Below are 23,549 nucleotides of genomic sequence, written 5' to 3' on the forward strand. Positions count from 1 at the left end.
TATATATATATATATATATATATATATATATATATATATATATATATATATATATACATGCTAAGTAACATCTTATGTAAAGTTATCTGCTTTGTATCTACCCAACTGCCTACCTACCAGCCAACTACCTTACTTATCTGCCCATCTACAGACCACAGTCATTAATACCCGATGAAGCGCAGCCTCTTCTGCGCCGGTCTTCGGTCAGACCGGCATTAAGGCTAATCGCTCCTGCCAAAGTAGACCTGCGCCCAATGGCACTAGACTACCCCCAATTACTATTGTATAGAACCTTAAATTACTGTGGTAAGCTTTGTCCACCAGCCTGTCCCCTCCCTCCGACCACCACCCACCACAGACGCGGTCTGCGGCAGCAGGCGCGGCATATATTTTTTTCTTTTGATAGGGGACGGCTGGGTGGATGGATGAGCGTCCCTAGAGTCATGCTAAATCCCCTAGGGGAAAGATAGCATGATTTGGTGAGGGAAGATAAGAGACAGAATGCTGGGACAGAGAGAAGGGGAGTGAGTGAGAGGGAGAGAGACATAAGGTATTGAGAGGGATTCCTATTCTTTCAGCTTATACTGTTGTCTGTTAGAGAAGTGTTTTTGGAAAGGGAGAGAAAATGTATTCGACGAAATTTTGCTTCTTGACTTTTCCCCAGCAAGTAGGAGATGCATGGACATCAACAGTAGCATCATCGACATAAGCAGAAGGAGCACTTGCAGTAGAAAAAACCTCAGCAGGTAAAGCCTGAGCAAGAGTAGTAGTAGCACCACCTGCAGAAGTAGCATCAGTAGTACCATCAGCACAAACAGAAATAACAACAGATAAGCACCGCCACCAGCACCAGCAGGGGTACCAGCAGCAGTAGCAGGAGTAGAAGCAACAGAAGCAGAAGCACCAGCAGCAGTAGAAGCAACAGAAGCACCAGCAGCAGTAGAAGCAACAGAAGCACCAGCAGCAGTAGCAGCAATAGAAGCAACAGAAGCAGAAGCACCGCCACCAGCAATAGCATCAGCACGAGGAATAAAACTTTAGAGACACGAGCAGAATAATAAACCCAACATTGAATTAGGAAAACACTATTTGTCAAATATAGATACTCTTCATGAAAGACTCCCCCCACTTTGCACCCGCATAACAACATACGTTTAGAGGAGTTGGAAAATCTTAATTTTCACGTATGATAAACTGTTCACTTGAGACAGTTAAGTAAGTCGCAGCTGCATCAGCGCACAAGTGTGAAAGAATGAACGAACCCAGTAGGCTTTCTAACTATTTGAAAGTGTTGGACATGCTCCTATGGCGATACGTTCACTCACCTTATAAGTGACGCTGCCCAATAAACTTACCCTTCGGGGTAAACAATTAGAAGCAACAGAACCCGCAAGGAAAAAAAAACAAAAGCTAAACAAAAATCTGCTGGTAATGGCAGGAGACGGAGAAACTAATCGGTTAGCTGCTCCTTCCATGAGTCAGGTTGTGGTCAGGATGTTGGTTGTCCCAGCCACTGCTGTGTTACTGAGGTCCATGGTAGGTATAGCCTGGAGGGATGTGGCTGGGTCGGAGAAGCTGGTGGACAAATGACCGCTACCGTAGAAGGACCACCACTGACAAACCAGGGAAGGACCACCACTGACAAACCAGGGGAGGACCACCACTGACAAACCAGGGGAAGACCACCACTGACAAACCAGGGGAGGACCACCACTGACAAACCAGGGGAGGACCACCACTGACAAACCAGGGGAGGACCACCACTGACAAACCAGGGGAAGACCACCACTGACAAACCAGGGGAGGACCACCACTGACAAACCAGGGGAGGACCACCACTGACAAACCAGGGGAAGACCACCACTGACAAACCAGGGGAGGACCACCACTGACAAACTAGGGAAGGACCATCACTGACAAACCAGGGGGAGTAGCAGGGGGAGGAGGAATATGTGAAAGGGACAGCATGGCAGCAGAATTATGAGGGGTGAGCATACATGTTCAGGTTTTCATAAAAGTATGAGAAAACGTGCAGGTAAGGGCAATCATACATACAGGTAAACATACACATACATATAAACATATATGCAAGGCAAACATACTAGCAATTACACAGGTCCCGTATATGTAGGCAAGGCAACACCACCCAGTATTGTTCAGAAATCATTCAAAATTAACAAAGGGCACGATCTTCATATACAATGAACAGAGGATTAAATGGACTATAATCCACAGTGAAGTTATAGATGCTCGTATATATATATAACATTGATGCTTGAAATGCAATGCAGCAACAGTTCAAAACAATCAGGTTGCATGTCAAATCGCATCGTCGTTCCATATTGCAAAGCTCACCCAAATATTCCATGCCAAATTTTATTAAAAATATGGAAACTGGTAAATAGACAGACAGACAGACACAGACAGACAGACACAGACAGACAGACAGAAGGAGCGAGCAGCGGTGGTGTGGGGGAAGATGAACGTGTTCGGTTGAGAGATACCACAGATGACTTTCAACGACCTCTCGAAAAGTATGTTGGCCAGGTGACGTTATCTCGTGTCCGGAAAACGACACGCACGCACACGCACACGCTCGCGCGCGCGCGCACACACACACACACACACACACACACACACACACACACACACACACACACACACACACACACACACACACACACACACACACACACACACACACACACACACACACACACACACAACCTCCACACACAGTTGACTGACGGCTGAGAGGCGGGACAAAAGAGCTAAATTTCTACCCCTGCAAGCTCAACTAGGTAAGTACACACGACAGAAGAGTTAGGGGAAACATGATCACAACCTATATAATTCTCAGAGGAATTGACAGGGTAGATAAGGTTAACCAGGTTTAACACGGGTGGTATGCGAACAAGGGAACACAGGTGAAAACTGAGTACCCAAATGAGCCACAGGGACGTTAGAAAGAGCCTTTAATTTTCAGTGTCAGAGTAGTTAACAGATGGAATGCATTAGGCATTTATGTGGTGGAGGCTGATTCCATACACAGTTTCAAATGTAGATATAATAAAGCCCAGTAGGCTCAGGAATCTGTACACCAGTTGATTGACAGTTGAGAGGCCGGACCAAAGAGCCAAAGCTCAACCTGCAAGCACAACTAGGTGAGTACACTGTCAATGCGGGAAGTCCTGCTTGTAGATCCTGTTCATATTGAGTGTTAGTAGCACGTATTGTCTGAACTGTAATTATTTAAAATAATTTAAATTGAAATGTTTATTGAGTAATAAATTCACACAAAGGTATGAGGTAGTTCAAGCTATTCTCATCCCCTTCAGTACAACGCTTTTGTATATGATCAATGGTGCGGTGGTCATGGTACTGTGTACGCGCGTCTTCGGCTTAATTCGCCTTCATCAGAGCAAGAAAGATCTTGCTCTGATGAAGGCGATATGAGCCGAAAACACGTTCAGCATTCACTAATTCAACATATTACTGGACATTCTAGTTGATAAACATATATATATATATATATATATATATATATATATATATATATATATATATATATATATATATATATATATATATATATATATATATATATATTTCTTCCTGTTCACCTGCAGTATGATACCAGACGTACACACACACACACACACACACATACTTTAATTACTAAGTACACAGACATTAGTTACACTAAACATTCAGACAATTGAACAAAAGGTTACAATCTTGGTGTAAATTCATGTCTCCCCAGAATATCATCAATCTTTCCGTTGTGACACATCCAAGCTATTTATTCAGGACCAGTTGTCATCTCAGTATTTCTGTACACATCAATCAGCCAGCAATCAAGAACATAGTGGATGAGGGTGTGAGACGTTAACATACAACATAGTTTGCACTTGTTTTCATTATCATTAGCACTGTTTAAAGTATTGTACATGTTGAAAGTATTTCAAGTACTCTTTAAGCATAATTTGCGTGATGTAAATAAGTATTTTCTGAAATGAAAGTCCTTTAAGAAAGTACCTTCTACACTGAAAGTGATGCAAGGCCGTACTGCCAATGCCGCAGATGAAAAATAACCATGGTTGATACCTGGTTGATACCTGGTTGATACCTGGTTGATACCTGGTTGATACCTGGTTGATACCTGGTTGATACCTGGTTGATGGGGTTCTGGGAGTTCTTCTACTCCCCAAGCCCGGCCCAAGGCCAGGCTTGACTTGTGAGAGTTTGGTCCACTAGGCTTCCACTTTGGAAGCATCTCCCACGCTTGAAGTGATGGAAATATCTCCCACGCTGGGTCTACCCATCTTAGGAGAAAGACTTTGCCACGCTCATTCAGAATATACTGAGACGCGTGAGGCTGGCGGCATCTCGTCTTGTGAGGGGGGCCAGGGAGTCCTGGTCAGGCGGTGGGGAAACAGAGGCATTAACCGCGACAGTGAATACTAGCATTATCCTCAATTTAATAAGACTATCAAAATCCTCAGATTAGGCAAAATTGTAATTAATTTTGTCAATAAAGATGTTAATAATAATAAATTAACCGCGATTAGCAATGGAGGAGGAGGAGGAAAAGAGAGAAAAGAGGGGAATAAGTGATGAAGAAATAAGTGATGGAATCCTAAGGAGCATAATGTAGGAGAGGAGGTTTTGATGTGAAAGGAACGAGTCGAGGAATGGTACGGTTAGTGTGATGAAGAGAGAGGGAGGGAGTGAGCGTTAGGAAGGGAGGGATGGAGTAATAGAGAGGGAAGAATACGAAGATGGGTGAATAGGAATGGAGAATAAGAAATAAAGTCAATAAATACATATAGAGGTAAGAGGCGTGAGGACATTTAAACGATGAGAAGAGAGGGACTCGAGAAGAAGGAATATAGTGTGATGGAGGGTAGTAAGAAAGAGGGGAGATAAAAAGATAAGAAATGAGGAAGAACGATGGGGAGGTGACAACTAGAAATGGAGTGGGAGAATGATAATAAGAAACGATGAGATAAGACGATAAGAAAGATGGTTAAACATGTGAAAGGGATAAAGGGAAAGAGGAATGGAGTGAAAAGGAGGTAAGGTTATCCTGATATGTTTTCGGGGCTTAGTGTCCCCGCGGTCCGGTCCTCGACCAGGCCTCCACCCCCAGGAAGCAGCCCGTGACAGCTGACTAATTCCAAGGGACCTATTTACTGCTAGGTAACAGGGGCATCAGGGTGAAAGAAGCTCTGCCCATTGTTTCTCGCCGGCGCCTCGGATCGAACCCGGGACCACAGGATCACGCGTCCAATGTTATGTCCGCTAAGCCACCGGCACCCTCTTGTATATATGTATGAGCTTGAATGAGGAGTATATATATATATATATATATATATATATATATATATATATATATATATATATATATATATATATATATATATATATATATATACATACATATATATATATATATATATATATATATATATATATATATATATATATATATATATATACATACATATATATATATATATATATATATATATATATATATATATATATATATATATATATATATATATATGTCGTACCTAGTAGCCAGAACTCACTTCTCAGCCTACTATGCGAGGCCCGATTTGCCTAATAACCCAAGTTTTACTGAATTATTATATTTTCTCTAATTTTTTTCTTATGAAATGATAAAGCTACCCATTTCATTATGTATGAGGTCAATTTTTTTTAATTGGAGTTAAAATTAACGTAGATATATGACCGAACCTAACCAACCCTACCTAACCTAACCTAACCTATCTTTATAGGTTAGGTTAGTAGCCGAAAACGTTAGGTTAGGTTAGGTTAGGTAGGTTAGGTTGTCGAAAAAACATTAATTCATGAAAACTAGGCTTATTAGGCAAATCGGGCCTTGCATAGTAGGCTGAGAAGTGAGTTCTGGCTACTAGGTACGACATATATATATATATATATATATATATATATATATATATATATATATATATATATATATATATATATATATTTGCGGATTAAGGCGCCCTGTAGTTACCAGTTGCGTTGCTCCTGGGAGTATGGGTTCGAGTCACTTCTGGGGTGTGAGTTTTCAGACATATATATATATATATATATATTATTAAATATGACCGAAAAAGTAAGATTAATATTTCTAACACGAATTTTCTCAATCTTTCGTACATTTCTTTTCACTGTTGGAGGTAAATCAAAAATCAATTCTCCAAAATTCATGTTTATTTCTAGTCTGACGCGATACGAGCGCGTTTCGTAAAACTTATTACATTTTCAAAGACTTTAGTTTACAAATACACAACTGAATAGAACTTACGTATTTCCGATTTTATATCTACATTTGAGTGAGATGGAAGGGGTGATGTGGCATTAATCAACACAAGACAGAACAAGAGGTGGCATTAATAGGGTATTAATTTCATCAACACAAGACAGAACAAGGGGTGGCATTAATAGGGTATTAATTTCATTAACACAAGACAGAACACGAAACAATGGATATTGAATAGAAGTGTTTGTAGAAAGCTTTCTACAAACTTCGCTTTCTACAAACACTTCTATTCAATACCCATTGTTTCGTGTTCTGTCTTGTGTTGATGAAATTAATACCCTATTAATGCCACCCCTTGTTCTGTCTTGTGTTGATGAAATAAATACCCTATTAATGCCACCTCTTGTTCTGTCTTGTGTTGATTAATGCCACATCACCCCTTCCACCTCACTCAAATGTAGATATAAAATCGGAGATACGTAAGTTCTATTCAGTTGTGTATTTGTAAACTAAAGTCTTTGAAAATGTAATAAGTTTTACGAAACGCGCTCGTGTCGCGTCAGACTAGAAATAAAAATGAATTTTGGAGAATTGATTTTTGATTTACCTCCAACAGTGAAAAGAAATGTACGAAAGATTGAGAAAATTCGTGTTAGAATTATTAATCTTACTTTTTCGGTCATATTTAATAATATATGTCTACAGGAAAGACTGCTACCAAAATATACTAATATATATATATATATATATATATATATATATATATATATATATATATATATATATATATATATATATATATATATATATATGCGAACAAGCATATATGGTCCCCAGGACTATATGCGACTGAAAACTCACACCCGAGTTCGAGTCACTTCTGGGGTGTGAGTTTTCAGTCATATATATATATATATATATATATATATATATATATATATATATATATATATATATATATATATATATAGATATATATATATATATATATATATATATATATATATATATATATATGTATATATATATATATATATATATATATATATATATATATATATATATATATATATATATATATATAATACAACCCGTCCTCCAAGTAGTACGTCGTATTTTGACGTATACTTTAACTAAGTCCAAAAACTATCGTACTAGAAAATCTAATTATTGCAAAGTGATTCCAAGACACACTCTCTAAAGTTAGTTAAAAATTAGAAAACCAATACCTGTTGCTGCTTCTGTGTATAGCTGTGTAGATACAGTATTGTAAATTCTCTCTGTTCTCATTGTATATATATATTTTTATACCTGGGTTACGCCCGGTGTAGATCGTGTGTAGTAAGGGGTTTTCACTACTAGCGATGATCGTCACGAGGGTCTTCCACATTCCAGATTTTCTGGGAGATGAAGGCTCTTCACTGAGTGAGAATTTCATTGGGTTTAAAGGGCGGGAGACTCGAGGAAATTGCTTATACCCGATGGCCTCTTTCAGTGGGTCCTCTGCCATTATGTCGTATTTGGTCGAATTCCATCTAACTCCATACTGATGAACAAATTCCCAGTATTGCATTTATTTATATGTATTCATATATATATATGAATATTTATGTATTATATATTTAAATATATATGTAATATACACACATAATTTTATATATATATATACATATATATATATACATGTCGTACCTAGTAGCCAGAACGCACTTCTCAGCCTACTATGCAAGGCCCGATTTCCTTAATAAGCCAAGTTTTCCTGAATTAATATATTTTCTCAAATTTTTTTTCTTATGAAATGATAAAGCTACCCATTTCATTATGTATAAGGTCATTTTTTTTATTGGAGTTAAAATTAACGTAGATATATGACCGAACCTAACCAACCCTACCTAACCTAACCTAACCTATCTTTATAGGTTAGGCTAGGTTAGGTAGCCGAAAAAGTTAGGTTAGGTTAGGTTAGGTAGGTTAGGTAGTCGAAAAACAATTAATTCATGAAAACTTGGCTTATTAGGCAAATCTGGCCTTGCATAGTAGGCTCAGAAGTGCGTTCTGGCTACTAGGTACGACATATATATATATATATATATATATATATATATATATATATATATATATATATATATATATATATATATATATATATATATATATATAGACAGGCAATGAGGGCGAACTGTATGATACACACGTCAGTACGCAAAGGGTGAAAAAAGGTAGGTTGAAAAGAGTCGAAGCTCATCCCTCACAAATACAATTAGATAAGATATAAGGTAAGTCTAACCAGGACAGAGACAGACAAAGAACACGGGTCTATCTCCCGTCCTGACTGTGTCCTCAGCTGATTCAGTGTCCAAAGAATAAATACCAGAAAATTTCTCAAGGTAATAATAAGCAGTCCATAAAGCAGTATCCCCCATAAATCGTGTCAGCCGAGCCCGGCAAATTACTATAATTAATTCCTTGCAGATAAGACATCCCTAGTACAAGTTTTCATTACGTTGGCATTTTTACGAGGAACGGAAGAAATATGCGGTACCCGCGTTGTTGATACCGATACCGATGGGAGAAAGAAATATGTGGTACCCACGCTGTTCCTTAATGCTAGCAGTGAGTGCTCTCGCCTGAACAAGTGAAGTGTACTTGATGCCTACATCAGCCGCGTCGCTTCACACCGCTCCAGTTGGAAGCAGGTCGGCGAGGAACTCACTGGAGTGAGGCACGTGCTCCTCGATGGCGAATACTGTATTGGTTTGTGGAAGAGGATATCAAAAGAAAGGTAAATAACCATGATGAAGAGGACACTACTCCAGAACCTCTCCCACCTACGATTCTCTAGTACTGAAACATATCTATATATGTCCAACTGGAACCTTCATCTTGTGAAACTGGTTCACAAAATGGAGAAAAAAGTAATGAAAAAGTTATTCAAAGAAACGTGACCCCTACCAACACTGATCAGTAATTATATCTCACTTCATGAAGCAAGAGTTAGAACACTACCATCTTGTTCATAAAGAATTCTCCTTACCAGAGATGGAATGCACTTAAAAAGATGTTTGTTGTCTATACCTTTATATGCCAATTCAATTTCTTTATTATGCACCCCATACCCATCCCGTGGGCGGTGATGTAAAGGGTTACAGAGGCACATAATTGGTTAAGGAACTGAGCCCCCTAGTTCGTTTAGCTAAGCAAACAACAATCTTTTGACACTAGTTATACAGTTATTAATGTTATATATGCCCGCTCTAAGACTCTCATACCTAACGATCTCAATATATAGACAAGACAAAAACATTTCCCTTAAGGCACCTGACAGTATACAAACAATCACGATTAATAGAAGATCACACTATATGTGCACACAACAAAAATATCCTGACCAGAAAACCCGATGTAATCGCCAGAAACTGCGACAGTAAGACATTACACATAGGTTAAGATTTCAACTCAGATTCAACAGAGCAGAAGTTGTTAAACACATATGGCAAAATCTTACTGAAGCGACCATACGAGTCATAAATACTCATACTCCGCCCAAGTAAAACAGAAACAAGCAACACTTACTGGGCCAGCCAGAGGCTTAGGGCCCGCAGAGGAATATCCCTGCAAAAAAAAAATGAAGCACTGCATATCAAGCACTCGTATTCAATTATCAATATCCAGCTTACACTTAAATATGCACTTCCATCTACAAGCCCAGACAAGAACTGCCAGTTTAAAACACATCTGCTGCTCCACCAGACAAATGAGAATAGCGAGCACGGTTATGCAGTACAAACGGTAGAGTAATCTAAATTATCTTCATACCCTAAAGAAATATATATATACTGCATAATTATATATACATACATAATTACCACGTATGAAATATTCACACTGAACACTGAAACAAATGTAAATTATAATTGCTTTAATATTAATTACTCGCACAGTGTAAACAGCAAGCAGAACTGCCAAACACGCGTCCGTCACCGGTTAAGTGATAAATATATTAACCCAAAAAAAAGGTCCGATGTAGAGAACAGATGTAGTGATGTTTGCCTTCCTGATGTGCAGCGAGTGCTGGGGTTCTGTAATGCTCCTCACTGTGATCAACAGTTCTGGCCAGGAGGTTGTGAGGAAGAAATTGTTGGGGAGAGAGTTTGTGAGGAAGAGAAAGATGGGGACGGGGGGTTGTGATAGAGATTGTTGAAAAGGGTGTTGTGAGGAAGAGCGCGTTTGAAAAGGGGGAGGAGGTTATGAGAAAGTGGTAGAGGGAACTGAGGGAAGCGGATGCTTGTGGGAGGGTTGTGAAGGAAGCGGATGCTTGTGGGAGGGTTGTGAAGGAAGCGGATGCTTGTGGGAGGGTTGTGAAGGAAGCAGATGCTTGTGGGAGGGCTGTGAAGGAAGCGGATGCTTGTGGGAGGGTTGTGAAGGAAGCAGATGCTTGTGGGAGGGTTGTGAAGGAAGCAGATGCTTGTGGGAGGGTTGTGAAGGAAGCAGATGCTTGTGGGAGGGTTGTGAAGGAAGTGGATGTTCGTGGGAGGGTTGTGAAGGAAGCGGATGCTTGTGGGAGGGTTGTGAAGGAAGCAGATGCTTGTGGGAGGGTTGTGAAGGAAGCAGATGCTTGTGGGAGGGTTGTGAAGGAAGCGGATGCTTGTGGGAGGGTTGTGAAGGAAGTGGATGTTCGTGGGAGGGTTGTGAAGGAAGCGGATGCTTGTGGGAGGGTTGTGAAGGAAGTGGATGTTCGTGGGAGGGTTGTGAAGGAAGCGAATGCTTGTGGGAGGGTTGTGAAGGAAGTGGATGTTCGTGGGAGGGTTGTGAAGGAAGCGAATGCTTGTGGGAGGGTTGTGAAGGAAGCGGATGTTCGTGGGAGGGTTGTGAAGGAAGCGGTTGTTCGTGGGAGGGTTGTGAAAAAAGCAGATGTTCGTGAGAGGGTTGTGAAGGAAGCGGATGTTCGTGGGAGGGTTGTGAAGGAAGCGGATGCTTGTGGGAAGGTTGTGAAGGAAGTGGATGTTCGTGGGATTGTTGTGAGGGAAGTGGATGTTCGTGGGAGGGCTGTGAAGGAAGCAGATGCTTATGGGAGGGTTGTGAAGGAAGCAGATGCTTGTGGGAGGGTTATGAGGGAATCGGATGTTCGTGAGAGGGTTGTGAAGGAAGCGGATGTTCGTGGGAGGGATGTGAAGAAAGCAGATGTTCGTGGGAGGGTTGTGAAGGAAGCGGATGCTTGTGGGAGGGTTATGAGGGAATCGGATGTTCGTGGGAGGGTTGTGAAAGAAGCGGATGCTTGTGGGAGGGTTATGAGGGAATCGGATGTTCGTGGGAGGGTTGTGAAAGAAGCGGATACTTGTCGGTAGGTTGTGTTTCTCAGGGAGGGATTATTATCCCTAAAATTAAGTCAATATATTTATCTCCATGTGCCTCTAACTTTTTCTGATATATATCTATCCCTCTCTCCTTCTTTCTCCTTCTTTCTCTTTCGTTTATCTCACTCTCTCGTCTTCTCCCCTCACAGTTTCTCTTTACCTCTCTCACTGCGCGTATGTATATGTGTTTCTCGCGAGCTACTTTGTGTGAGGGAAAATCTCTTTTCCCACGAAATATTACATCAAAAAATGGGCCATGTTTATCAAGCAGGAATTTCGCCAAAATTTGCATGCTGTGAAGGAAGCAGGAACGATGCTGAAACACACTTTGCATAACATAAAGAACTCTGCACGATAGAGATCAATTTTTTTTGGGCGAGTTAACATGGTTATTAAATCCCTTTGTATTCCTATTAATGCTTCTGACTCGGGTTCTCAATTCAAATTGATTGGTGAATATATTTATCATATTTAATTTTATGCGTTCATAATATTATTCAATAAAAAATGTAAATGATAATATTCATTATAAGAGTAATAACTGCACACTGAGAATTACTAAACAAATAAAAAATTATTAATTTATACCATTAGTGAAACCTGTAATAATATCTTTCCATTGGAACAGCTGTAGCATGTTGCAATTTGCTACAAAAAATCAAGACTATGGTTATCAAGGGGCGATACTAAATATTATATCTCACTCTGACGGTTGATAAGAAAAAGCTGGAAAAGTAATTATTTAATTGGCATAAGAAACCGTGAAAATGTGTTTTCACGTTTATAGCGTGTCTCCTATACGCTAAATACATGTCCTCCTATACCTGTTTATCCCTGTCCTCCTATAGAGAACGACGCTTTTCGCTCATATGCGTTACATAAGGCCAAAAATTTTCGTTCTAGAAAATGGAAGCTGCTCGCGAAAGTGACGAATTGTCCCGTTTCCTGTTTTGGGTCCTCTGGTAGGTTCTAAAAGCACACTTTATATTAACCGTTTTCTTGATGTTGAGAAACCTCAGGAGGACGCGTTGTATAGAGACGAGAAAGCTGAAAACATGAAAACCCGTTTAAGCCTGAAAACTTCACGTTTTCAGGTTGCAACAGTTCAATTTTATAGGATAAGTTGCATTATCAAGAACAGAATGGGCAATAACAACAGCAGCAAGAGCAAAATTCAGCAACAGGAGCAATAAACACCCTTTTTAGTTACGATTTCCACTATCACCACAACCACTCCCACTATCACCACAACCACTCCCACAATCACCGCAACAACTCCCACAATCACCACTACAAGAACAAAGCTCCATCAGAAATACCAGCATCCTGACGATTCCTATCTCACGGGGACCTTATCCTATTCAGGTCATTCACTAGCCATGAAACCCTCTGAACACCGAGCGACCTTCCACCTCCTGGCCTGCTTTGGCCTTGGCCATAACCAGCTTGTTTACTTAATTAACAGCCTGTTAACTGAATTTAACATCGCAGTAAACCCGGCCGTGTTGGTGCACTACGTTCGCGCTAACAATAACTTGAGCGCTAACTATTGCGACTTAAGAAATGAGTGCTACAACGGATTCTACTTTCCGGGGTTTCCAGCGACTATTTCACTGGTTTTCACATTTTGTTGGAACTCCTTAATGGTTTTTATTGCATCTTATAGCAGTGGTGTTTCGTGGAGAGACACACACACTTGCGTCCAATTCTTGGTGGAAGGACTTCCACCAGAAATAAATACCATCAAAACCATCACCATCAAAACACAACACAGTCTCCACCACCACCACCACCAGTATCACCACCACCACCAGTATCACCACTACCACCCGTCACTACCACCTCTGTTTCCCCCTTTCATCCTCCTCTTTGTCACTTCCTTCCTCCTTCGCTTCTTAGCATCAACACGCTTCTTTTCCTACCCTTATTTCTTCATTTTTCATCTTCCAATTCCTCTCCCTTCTACACCCACTTCCCCTCTACCCTTGCAGCGGGTCACTCCAGCATCTCCGTCAGCGCAGCAGCAGCAGCCAGCGTCAGTAGCTACGGTAAAACCTCTTGACACCTGCGGTCTAATGACCTACCGATAAGACGCAGGTAAGAGCGATAGCGTCCTGGCGTCCTTTGCTGCCCCGTCTTTATGTCCTCGGTCTGTCGCGTCCTGTCACACGCTAATGGACGGCGTCATTCGGGGGCGTGTTTTTGCACCACCTCCGTAGCCGTCTTCTGTGTCTCGCGGGGTCACAGACAACCAGATCTCTTTGTGATTGTTTTTGAGTGGTGTGCTTCGATCTCGATATTCGGTCCTTGTCTGGATGGGTGTTGTTAGTGGCTGGTTCGGTCGCTAGTAGCGTCTGTAGTCAGTGCACTCTATACCAACTACCTTTTTCTTTCGTCTTCTGTCGTACTTGTCAATCTGTGAGGTGACAGTTATTGTTGACTCTCTCTTTGTTCAGATGGCAATTAATCTTTGTTGAGGTAAAAATTTTTGTTGAGGTGATGCCTCAGGTTCAAATATGTGGTTCAGATATTCTTAAAAGTTGTTGACTTCTTAGAAAAATCCCGTGCAACTAAAGCCGAAGATATTTGTAAATAATGGATCGTCTCCATCGGGAAGACATCTACACACTAAATAAAATGATGCAGGATATAAAGGCAGTTATGTGTAGTTGTATGTATCGTGAAGTTTATTTATATCATGCAGTTTAGTTATACATATGTCATGGAGTCTAGTTCTTCATGTTACAGATGTCATGGAGGGAGGGAGGGAAATATCAGGGGGAAATCACCAAGAAATTACGACTATTTAGCACTTGGAAAGGGTTTGGATAAGGATTTGGGATAGGAGGGAGGGAAGGAATGGTGCCCAAGCACTTGGATGGTCGGGGACTGAACGCCGACCTGCATGAGGCGAGGCCGTCGCCCAACCGTCCAGCCCAAGTGGTTGGGCCAGCTGTCATGTAGTCAAGTTCTTCATGTTGTAGATATCACGGAGTCTAGTTCTAGATGTTATAAATATTATGAAGTCTAGTTCTAGATATCATGTGATATAGGTCTCGATATCGAGAAATTTGGCAGTTTATAAATAATAACTTAGTTAATAAACAATTATGCACCATGTTAAATGAGTCAAAAGGTAGAGTGAGTCTCTGATATTTCCTTCTAAAATAGTTTTGACTATTATTACGTCTAAGATAACCCCAAACGCCCAGTGAATGACCAATTACTATCATCTTAGGTAATCTACCTCACAAAACTGCTAAGTAAACTTGCACAAGTTATCTATGCCAAATTCGGCGTAATTTGTGCGTCGTTTCCAGCATTCTAGTGATATATTAGGTATAAGTGAAGGAAATTGAACTCGAAAAAAGCACTTGGCAAATTTGTATGATCTTACAAAATGTCAACATTAAACAGTATTCTTCATTCGTTCGTTATGAAATCTCGATTGTCCAACATAGCGATTTTGAATACAATGAACTTATTTTTCCCAATACTCCGGTATATCCCAATAATAATTTCATTCTCCTTTCTGATAAATCTTTTGTGTAGTATAACATCAAAGGCTTTTCTGAAGATAGAGTGGTGTCGTTAACCTTATCACAGTCGACTAGCTCAAACATGCTGGGAAAGCTTGGGAGCTATTTTTGTTTTTTTTTAATATAAATGGCTTACTTGAAAATCATGTTTTGAATATTTATTTTAATGTAACTTTTTTCAACTGGGGGGCTGATAGCTCCGTGCTAGTGATCGTGCCAAAATGATCCGTATTCACAATGGTAGAAAAAATGCAAATTGTCATGTGGTCTAGTTCTGGATGGCGTGAAGTCTATTCATCGTGAAAATAACTGCTACAACGAGTAAAATGAATGTTATTTTGATTACGATGTTACCATCGTAATCATCAAACACCAATTACCATTCTCCTTATCATCATCTTAATAATACTCATCATCATCATCCTCGTGTCCTCCAATTTCTCTCCAATGGACCACTCCTACGTCCCTTACTCTAATCATTATCCCTCTTCTCCTTTCCACTCTATCATTATGATATTCTTTTTCTTCTCGCCTTTCATCACACTGCGCTTCATGGTATTAATTTTAGTGGTGAAGGTTATCTGGCGTCTGAAGTCCTTGTTGCCAACGTACCACAATGTGGAGATATGGACTTGTGATTGATCAGGTTTACGTACTCGAGTCCGGGATTTAGGACGAGAGAGAGAGAGAGAGAGAGAGAGAGAGAGAGAGAGAGAGAGAGAGAGAGAGAGAGAGAGAGAGAGAGAGAGAGAGAGAGAGAGAGAGAGAGAGAGAGAGAGAGAGAGAGAGTGAATAGAGAGACAGAAAGACATGAGATAAAAATCGTGAAGAAATTATCAAGGTTGGAACGCAAGTAATTTTTTTTTTTAATTAATGAGATTAGAAGATATCATGAATTAGTTTTTTTTAGAGACAGATAAGGTGTATGAATCAGACACAAATACTTCTTAAGGAAAAAGTAGTAATCCAGAGAGTAATTTAACTAGACAAGGAAGCCACAGAGGCCACCTTCATACACAATTTAAAAGGAAGATGTGATTTTCATTGACAGTTGTTGTTGGAATTATAACTTCGCGTCAGACACTTGTCAACAAATTTGCAATGATTCGCCAATACCTCCAAAAGTTCGAACCCAGATTCTCTAGTTTGCGAGACGAAAGTGCTACACCTTGAGCCACACTACAGCTTAACCACAGTCACATCTAGTTGAGTACAAGTAGGTGACCACCTCCCCCCCCCCCCACACACACAAACACACCAAGCGAGGCAGAAACAAATGCCCCTGTTTACCCAGCATAAAATAGGTACCTGGGAGTTTGACAGCTGCTACGGGCTGCTTTCTGGGGATGTGTGTTAGAGAGTAGTAAACATAATGTATATTAGACATAATAGAGAAAAAATAGATTGTTTAGAAAGGCGGGGTCCAGGATCGAATAGCTCGATTCTGCAAGCACAAGTAGTAAACACATACACACACATACACAGGGCCGGTGGCTGTGTGAACAGCACGCTTGATACGTAGTCATGTGAACCGGGGTTCGATTCCCGGGGCCGGCAGAAACAAATGGACAGAGTTTCGTTCACCCTGATGTACCTGTTACCTAGCAGTAAATAGGTACCTGGGAGTTAGACAGCTGGTACGGGCTGCTTCCTGGGGTGTGTGGGTGTGTGGAAAAAATTAGTAACAGTTGGTTGATTGATAGTTGAGAGGCGGGCCGAAAGAGCAAAGCTCAACACCCACAAACACAACTAGGTGAATACACACATACACACACACACACACACACACACACACACACACACACACACACACCGGGACAAAGAAACAAAGCTCTACCCCGCAAACACAACTAGGTGAGTACACCAAAGAGAGTTTATTTACCACAAGAGGCACACGCACTAAGCGACACACTGATAATTATGGTCGAACTTTTGAACAAAAGGTTCTTACATGTTGACTAACATCACTGTAGTCCTTGCCTAAATGTGCTTACCAAACAATGGCTATGGGGATGTAAGATCCATCTATATATGCTCTCTATCAGGATATATTTCAATACGTACCAACAAGTTTAAAGTGGTTGAATCATTCATTAAAGCAACTCATCAGTTAGCTTCTTTCGACTCATCATAGACTAAAACAATAAACATGTTACACATTATGTAAAGAAACTGACCATAAGCAAGACAGGAAGAGACATGAAAATTAGGATAACAAAATAATTCAAGCATTTTGTGTTATCGTCTGTCGGCATGGTGGGGGGAGAGGGAGGGGGTGAGAGAGAGAGAGAGAGAGAGAGAGAGAGAGAGAGAGAGAGAGAGAGAGAGAGAGAGAGAGAGAGAGAGAGAGAGAGAGAGAGAGAGAGAGAGAGAGAGAGAGAGAGAGAGAGAGAGAGAGAGAGAGAGAGAGAAAGAGAGAGAGAGAGAGAGAGAGAGAGAGAGAGAGAATCCTGGACGAGATCTGAAACAGGTTTAGGATAATTAAGTTACCGAAGAGACACTTTTAATCTCAACTATGCCTGCCGTAGTCGTAAAAATCGGACGATAAAACCGGTGATAGCTAATGACTTTCTTCGTTATAAATTAAGCGTGTTCCTTGGGTCACACCTCGGCCATACCTGCAGGCAGGTTGGAGGAAGGTTTCGCTGGAGGCGGCAGCAGTCAACACCGTCCTAAATATATGTGCTAGTAGGTGTTGCTGGTATTATATGACGGTGGTTGCTAGGACGTACCGTTGAAACGTCAGGTGTTGGCAGAACGTTAGGTGTTGGTAAAACAACATGGCTTGAGAAGAAATTCATGTTTTGTGTAATGCATATAGAGACTAGCAGAAAGTCAGGTGTTAGAGCTTATGGTAGAGTGTCAGGTGTTGGTAAAGCCTCAGGTGTTGGAAGATCTCATATTTGAGCATCAGGTGTTGGTAGAGCAGATGGAAGAACGTCCGGTGTTGGAAGAGCATCATAAGTTTGGCTAAACGTCATTTGTTGGTAGAATGTTTGATCAGTGAAACCTCATATGTTGGTTTAATATGACAGGTTCATGTCCATCAGGTATAGGAAGACAATCAGATAACTTCAGATAGTCAGATGTTGAAAAATCGTTAGATGCAGACGATCAGAGGTACACGGAGCATTCCAGGTTGACCATCAGATATTGAGGGAGAGAGAGAGAGAGAGAGAGAGAGAGAGAGAGAGAGAGAGAGAGAGAGAGAGAGAGAGAGAGAGAGAGAGAGAGAGAGAGAGAGAGAGAGAGAGAGAGAGAGAGAGAGAGAGAGAGAGAGAGAGAGAGAGAGAGAGAGAGAGAGAGAGAGAGAGAGAGAGAGAGAGAAAGATAAAGTGTGTAAGATGTATTCAATCAGAAGGTGGCAGAATGTCGCTGACAGACAGAAAAGAGGTGACCGAGGTAACTTATCCAGATGGATCTAGTGTCCCTCAGAGACATGAGAGACGCGAGAGTATGTCTTTCTCTCGAGAGGTGAGGGTCGATTTTTCTGTTTTACGACCTGAAGGAGGCGACAAGATGGCAATATTTGTCAGCTGCAAATTCTCTCCCCTGCACTTGTTCCTACGGGTATCCGTCTCGTCAACACGGAGGCCGTCCACTCCTCCGGTTCCTCTTGTCTTCGTTCTTGGAATGCAGCTCTTCTGGGTATGATAGCGAGTATTTTGACCTCATCACATTACAACCCGTATACGGTCTCTCCAGCTCACGGCTTTAACCTGCGACTCTCCTCCATCCCTCCCGCCTCAATGTTGAATTCAAGACTATTGTACCATGAAAATACACAATATCATTGACCACTTTAAAGTAAGATAAATCTATGAATCAAATTTGCGTCCGTAGTTCTGATAGCTCTTAGGAGATAATATGTATTTAGTTTTTCTATTGTGGGTGTATCATAAATATAGAAGGTAACGTTCGTGCACTTTACAAGAAAATTCTGATTAACGTGATGGGCAAAAATGCTTATTTTATATAATGTGAGAATTAGTGAGTGCTTAGCTAATAGTGTTTGAGGAGCGAGAGCTTCTCTGGGTGTCAGTAGTCCGGTGCTACCATTGACTGCCTGATGTATCGTCATGTATTCTTTGAAAACTGAGGATAATTTTTTCAACTAAGCTTTCTTTTTGACGTGTTTTGTACCTGTTTACCGCTTTTTACCTGCCTCAGGCTCATCTCCTTGTTTAGTTTATATTCGGTGAAGGGTGAGTGTGTGTGTGTGTGTATGTGTATATGTGTGTGTGTGTGTCTGTGTGTGTGTGTGTGTGTGCGTACTCATCTAGATGAGCTTGCCATACTTTTCTAACCCTTGGTGACTTTCATTTCTCATATTTTTCGTCGCATTGCGTTCTGAAGTGGCTTATTGAGCTCGCCTCGACCATCACCACTTACTGGAGGCCATTTCACTTGCTCGGAACTTCTCACACTCGAGAAGTGTTTCCTCACATCCCTCTGGCTCATCTGCGTCTCCAGCTTCCGCCAGTGTTTCCTGGTCATACTGCTTCTCATTTTTAACATTGTCTCTTTGTCTAATTTCCTAATTTCAATTAATATCTTAAACGTTGTTATCATATCTTCTGTTTCTCCTTTCTTCCAACGTTGTTAGACTGACTTCTCTCAGCCTTTGGGTGTAAATAAGTCCCCCTTAACTCTGTGAATAGTCTAATTGTATATATGCGAACTTACTCCATTTCTCCGTAAATATTGTGTCTTTCCAAGCCGGGACTGCATGACGATGACGATAATGATGAGATGATGATAGTGATGATTATAATGAAAGGATAAGTAATGGTAATGTCTTCTCATAGACATAATAACATTGGTTAAAAAAAACCACACTTATGTATTTGTCAATTTTATGTCAAGAATTACATTAAGTCTTTCGAACTCGCCTGAGTGCTTTGACAAGGTCTGAGTGTGTGATGAGGACGAGACTTGCATCTCAATGACCAATCAATTAGTCGATGAGATGTAAGTCTCGTCCTAACCACACACTCAGACCTTGACATAACACTCATGAGAGTACAAAAGACTTGGTGCCATTCTTTACATCAAATTCAAAGATACACAAGTGTAGGTTTTCATCCAATGCAGAAAATTAGAGCACTGATGATCATAATGATCACATCATATATGACAATGAAAATAGTGACAATGGAAAAACGATTATGACTACGGAAACTCGTCAAAAAAAATATATTAAATTTAAGCACCATCAACCCATTTCAGAACTAACTGAGCCCCCCCCCCTTTAACCCTATCATCGAAACATAGACAAACACACCAATGAAATATCACCCATTCTCCAAACCACACAACCATCCAGGTCATTCACCCCCACCTCTCCGGATACCCCTCACGAACCAAAAGATATCCGTTCGAGCGATCGCAACCCCCCTCTCATACCCCTCCTCTCCATCCGAACCAGCTGAGCTTGTCGTATTCGGCCTAGATAAAGGGTACTCGTGCTGAAGGTGCCCCCTACCCCATCCCCCCCCCCCTTCCCGGTCTCCCCCTGGCCTCAAAATATAGGTCCAATTAGACGGATGATTATAGCCTGAGTGGGAGTTATGTACAAGGATAGAAGAGACGGCCGCAGAAGGTAGCAATTACGACATTGGCTGCAATTTATAAGCGATCGCTCTCATCGGAGTTATTTGGGGGAGGGTGGGTGGTGAGGACCTTAGGAGAGAGAGAGAGAGAGAGAGAGAGAGAGAGAGAGAGAGAGAGAGAGAGAGAGAGAGAGAGAGAGAGAGAGAGAGAGAGAGAGAGAGAGAGAGAGAGAGAGAGAGAGAGAGAGAGAGAGAGACAGAGACAGAGAGAGAGAGAGAGAGAGAGAGAGAGAGAGAGAGAGAGAGAGAGAGAGAGAGAGAGAGAGAGAGAGAGAGAGAGAGAGAGAGAGAGAGAGATAATTTAAAAACAGAAAGGAATTAGGCAGGAATTTATGTATATATATATATATATATATATATATATATATATATATATATATATATATATTTATATTATTTATATTATTTATATATATACAACAAAAAGAGGTAGAGTAAGACTGGAATAATAGTAATAGTCACGTACTTTCAACTCGTCGCAGAACTTAATTCCAGAGAATGAAACGTGAAGCTCAGGCAAGACTCTTGACCTCCAAGACTTGCTTAAATGTATATGAAAATGTTCTTGTTCAGTCATATAACCTCACTCTTCCTTAGTGTGTGTGTGTGTGTGTGTGTGTGTGTGTGTGTGTGTGTGTGTGTGTGTGTGTGTGTGTGTGTGTGTGTGTGTGTGTGTGTATATGTGTGTGTGTGTGTGTGTGTGTGTGTGTGTGTGTGTGTGTGTGTGTGTGTGTGTGTGTGTGTGTGTGTGTGTGTGTGTGTGTGTGTGTGTGTGTGTGTGTGTGTGTGTGTGTGTGTGTGTGTGTGTGTGTGTGTGTGTGTGTGTGTGTGTTCTTACTAATATATGCAGGAAAAAAACAAAAAAGAGGTGAAGTGATCTGTACTCTGAAGAACTTTGCTAAACATTTCAGAAGGCTTTAACCAAACTAGAATAAACATTAGCTACTGACGACGAAACTCGTAGAAACAACGATGAGTGTCACTGTGGTCACTAGGAATGCAATCTGACAAATTTATATATAACACAAACAGTAGAACTTGACCAGATATGTCCAGGAAAACAAACAGAAAGTGAAATGCTACTTGTAATCCACTAACTAGGGGTTTACAAAGCGACATCATAGACTTAGGAGCTCCCACATAGCTATTAAATGGCGAACGTTCTGAAAAAAAGCAAGAACAGAGTTAGAATACGATCATTAAATTATAGTTAATTATCTTTGACATTAATTCCAAGTAAAGTATAGGAGGACAATTTAAAGAAAATTATCTTAGGAAAAGCTGGAAAGAAATTCTGTAAGCATGAGGCAACATACAGGTAGTTTTAGGAGCCTAAGCAGGAAATTATTCAGGCATGTTCTAGATCCTCATGTTCGAAACACTGTGCATATTCGTGGCTTTAAGCATAGTATATACTTGCTCTATCTAGAAATCCAACATTTTTTCATGTAACTCAATTTGTATGTATGAACTTTCCATTAACAAACATTATTATTATTATTATTATTATTATTATTATTATTATTATTATTATTATTATTATTATTATTATTATAACTAGAGTATGCGGCATCGGTAAGAAAGCCCTACGCTCTGAAACACAAGAACGGGAAAACCCAAACATAAAACTGCTTCTATATGAAGACAAAATTAGACTGTTCAATAAAGCATCGCTACAAGCGATTATGATCTGATTAGATATGATCATAACGTAAGATGAGAGATAAGAGTTAGATAAGACGAATGCTAAACACTTTTTCCCACTCGAAGGGCCGAAGGATGAGAGGATGCAAGCTGAAGTTAGAAACACAATTGAGCCCCAGGTAAACAAGTGGACGGCAACAGAGCGGGAGGCAATTAAAGCCATATTCATTCATAGTTTTAGAAGCAAGTATGAAAGGACTCCCGACAGGCGGGAGGACTAATTATACCAGGTCCTGATAGCTGGTTGACGAGACCAAACGCAAGATGTCAACGCATGTTGACCAACGCATTTTAAGCCAACACAAACTCAAATACACTCAAAACTCTCAATTCACCACAAAACATTCACCTTGTTCAACAATATAAAATACATTCTCCTTACGCATGTAATTTAAACTGCCGGCGGTGTCATTCGACATGTATACATATACGTACTTACAATAGCTGAAATATTTTGTTTTATGACCCCCTGCCTGGCAATAACAAGCCGGTGGATCACGGAGGCAGAAGGCAAGTGTTCTGGCCTTTTTTTTTCCTCGGGGCAGGTTCAAAGGGACGAACCGCGGCCCTTTCCCTCAAAAAGCCTACTTTATTATTGGTTTCTCTGTATCTTTTTTTCCCGTTCTGGCAACACTGGCGGCGAGATGAAGGAGAAAGAGAATAATGAAGGTAAGACTTTGTGTGCCGGGAAAAATTAGGGGGCAATAAAGACGGAGGGAAGGAAGGAGAGAGAGAGAGAGAGAGAGAGAGAGAGAGAGAGAGAGAGAGAGAGAGAGAGAGAGAGAGAGAGAGAGAGAAGAGAGAGAGAGAGAGAGAGAGAGAGAGAGAGAGAGAGAGAGAGAGAGAGAGAGAGAGAGAGAGAGAGAGAGAGAGAGAGAGAGAGAGAGAGAGAGAGAGAGAGAGAGAGACAGACAGACAGACAGAGAGAGGCAGAGAGAGAGAGAGGGTATTATTTATTAATTTTTTCCGAGTCACTAGAGTTACTGTGAAGTTTACAAGCTACAGCGGTACTTTTTCTTGACAATTATCTAGAGCAATG

The 23,549-nt window shown here is 40.7% G+C and overlaps 1 protein-coding gene across 1 annotated transcript; it reads left to right on the forward strand.

The window, feature by feature from the left end:
• The first annotated feature begins 4,573 nt into the window (after positions 1-4,573).
• Positions 4,574-18,168, forward strand: LOC138366089 (glutamine-rich protein 2-like). Its single transcript, XM_069326820.1, has 3 exons — positions 4,574-4,653; positions 10,596-11,604; positions 18,016-18,168. Exons 1-3 carry the CDS (start codon positions 4,574-4,576, stop codon positions 18,166-18,168), a joined length of 1,242 nt encoding a protein of 413 aa, XP_069182921.1.
• Positions 18,169-23,549: the final 5,381 nt, after the last annotated feature.

The sequence above is a fragment of the Procambarus clarkii genome, chromosome 18 (genome assembly GCF_040958095.1).
Source record: "Procambarus clarkii isolate CNS0578487 chromosome 18, FALCON_Pclarkii_2.0, whole genome shotgun sequence".
NCBI classification, from domain to species: domain Eukaryota; kingdom Metazoa; phylum Arthropoda; class Malacostraca; order Decapoda; family Cambaridae; genus Procambarus; species Procambarus clarkii.

Excerpts from the sequence above, each read along its gene's own strand:
- LOC138366089 (XM_069326820.1), top strand. The coding sequence starts at position 4,574 with ATGGAGGAGGAGGAGGAAAAGAGAGAAAAGAGGGGAATAAGTGATGAA. Across the intron at positions 4,654-10,595 it reads GGAATCCTAAGGAGCATAAT|GGTTGTGAAGGAAGCGGATG; the intron begins GTAGGAGAGGAG and ends TGCTTGTGGGAG. Across the intron at positions 11,605-18,015 it reads GGGTTATGAGGGAATCGGAT|AGACTAGCAGAAAGTCAGGT; the intron begins GTTCGTGGGAGG and ends TAATGCATATAG.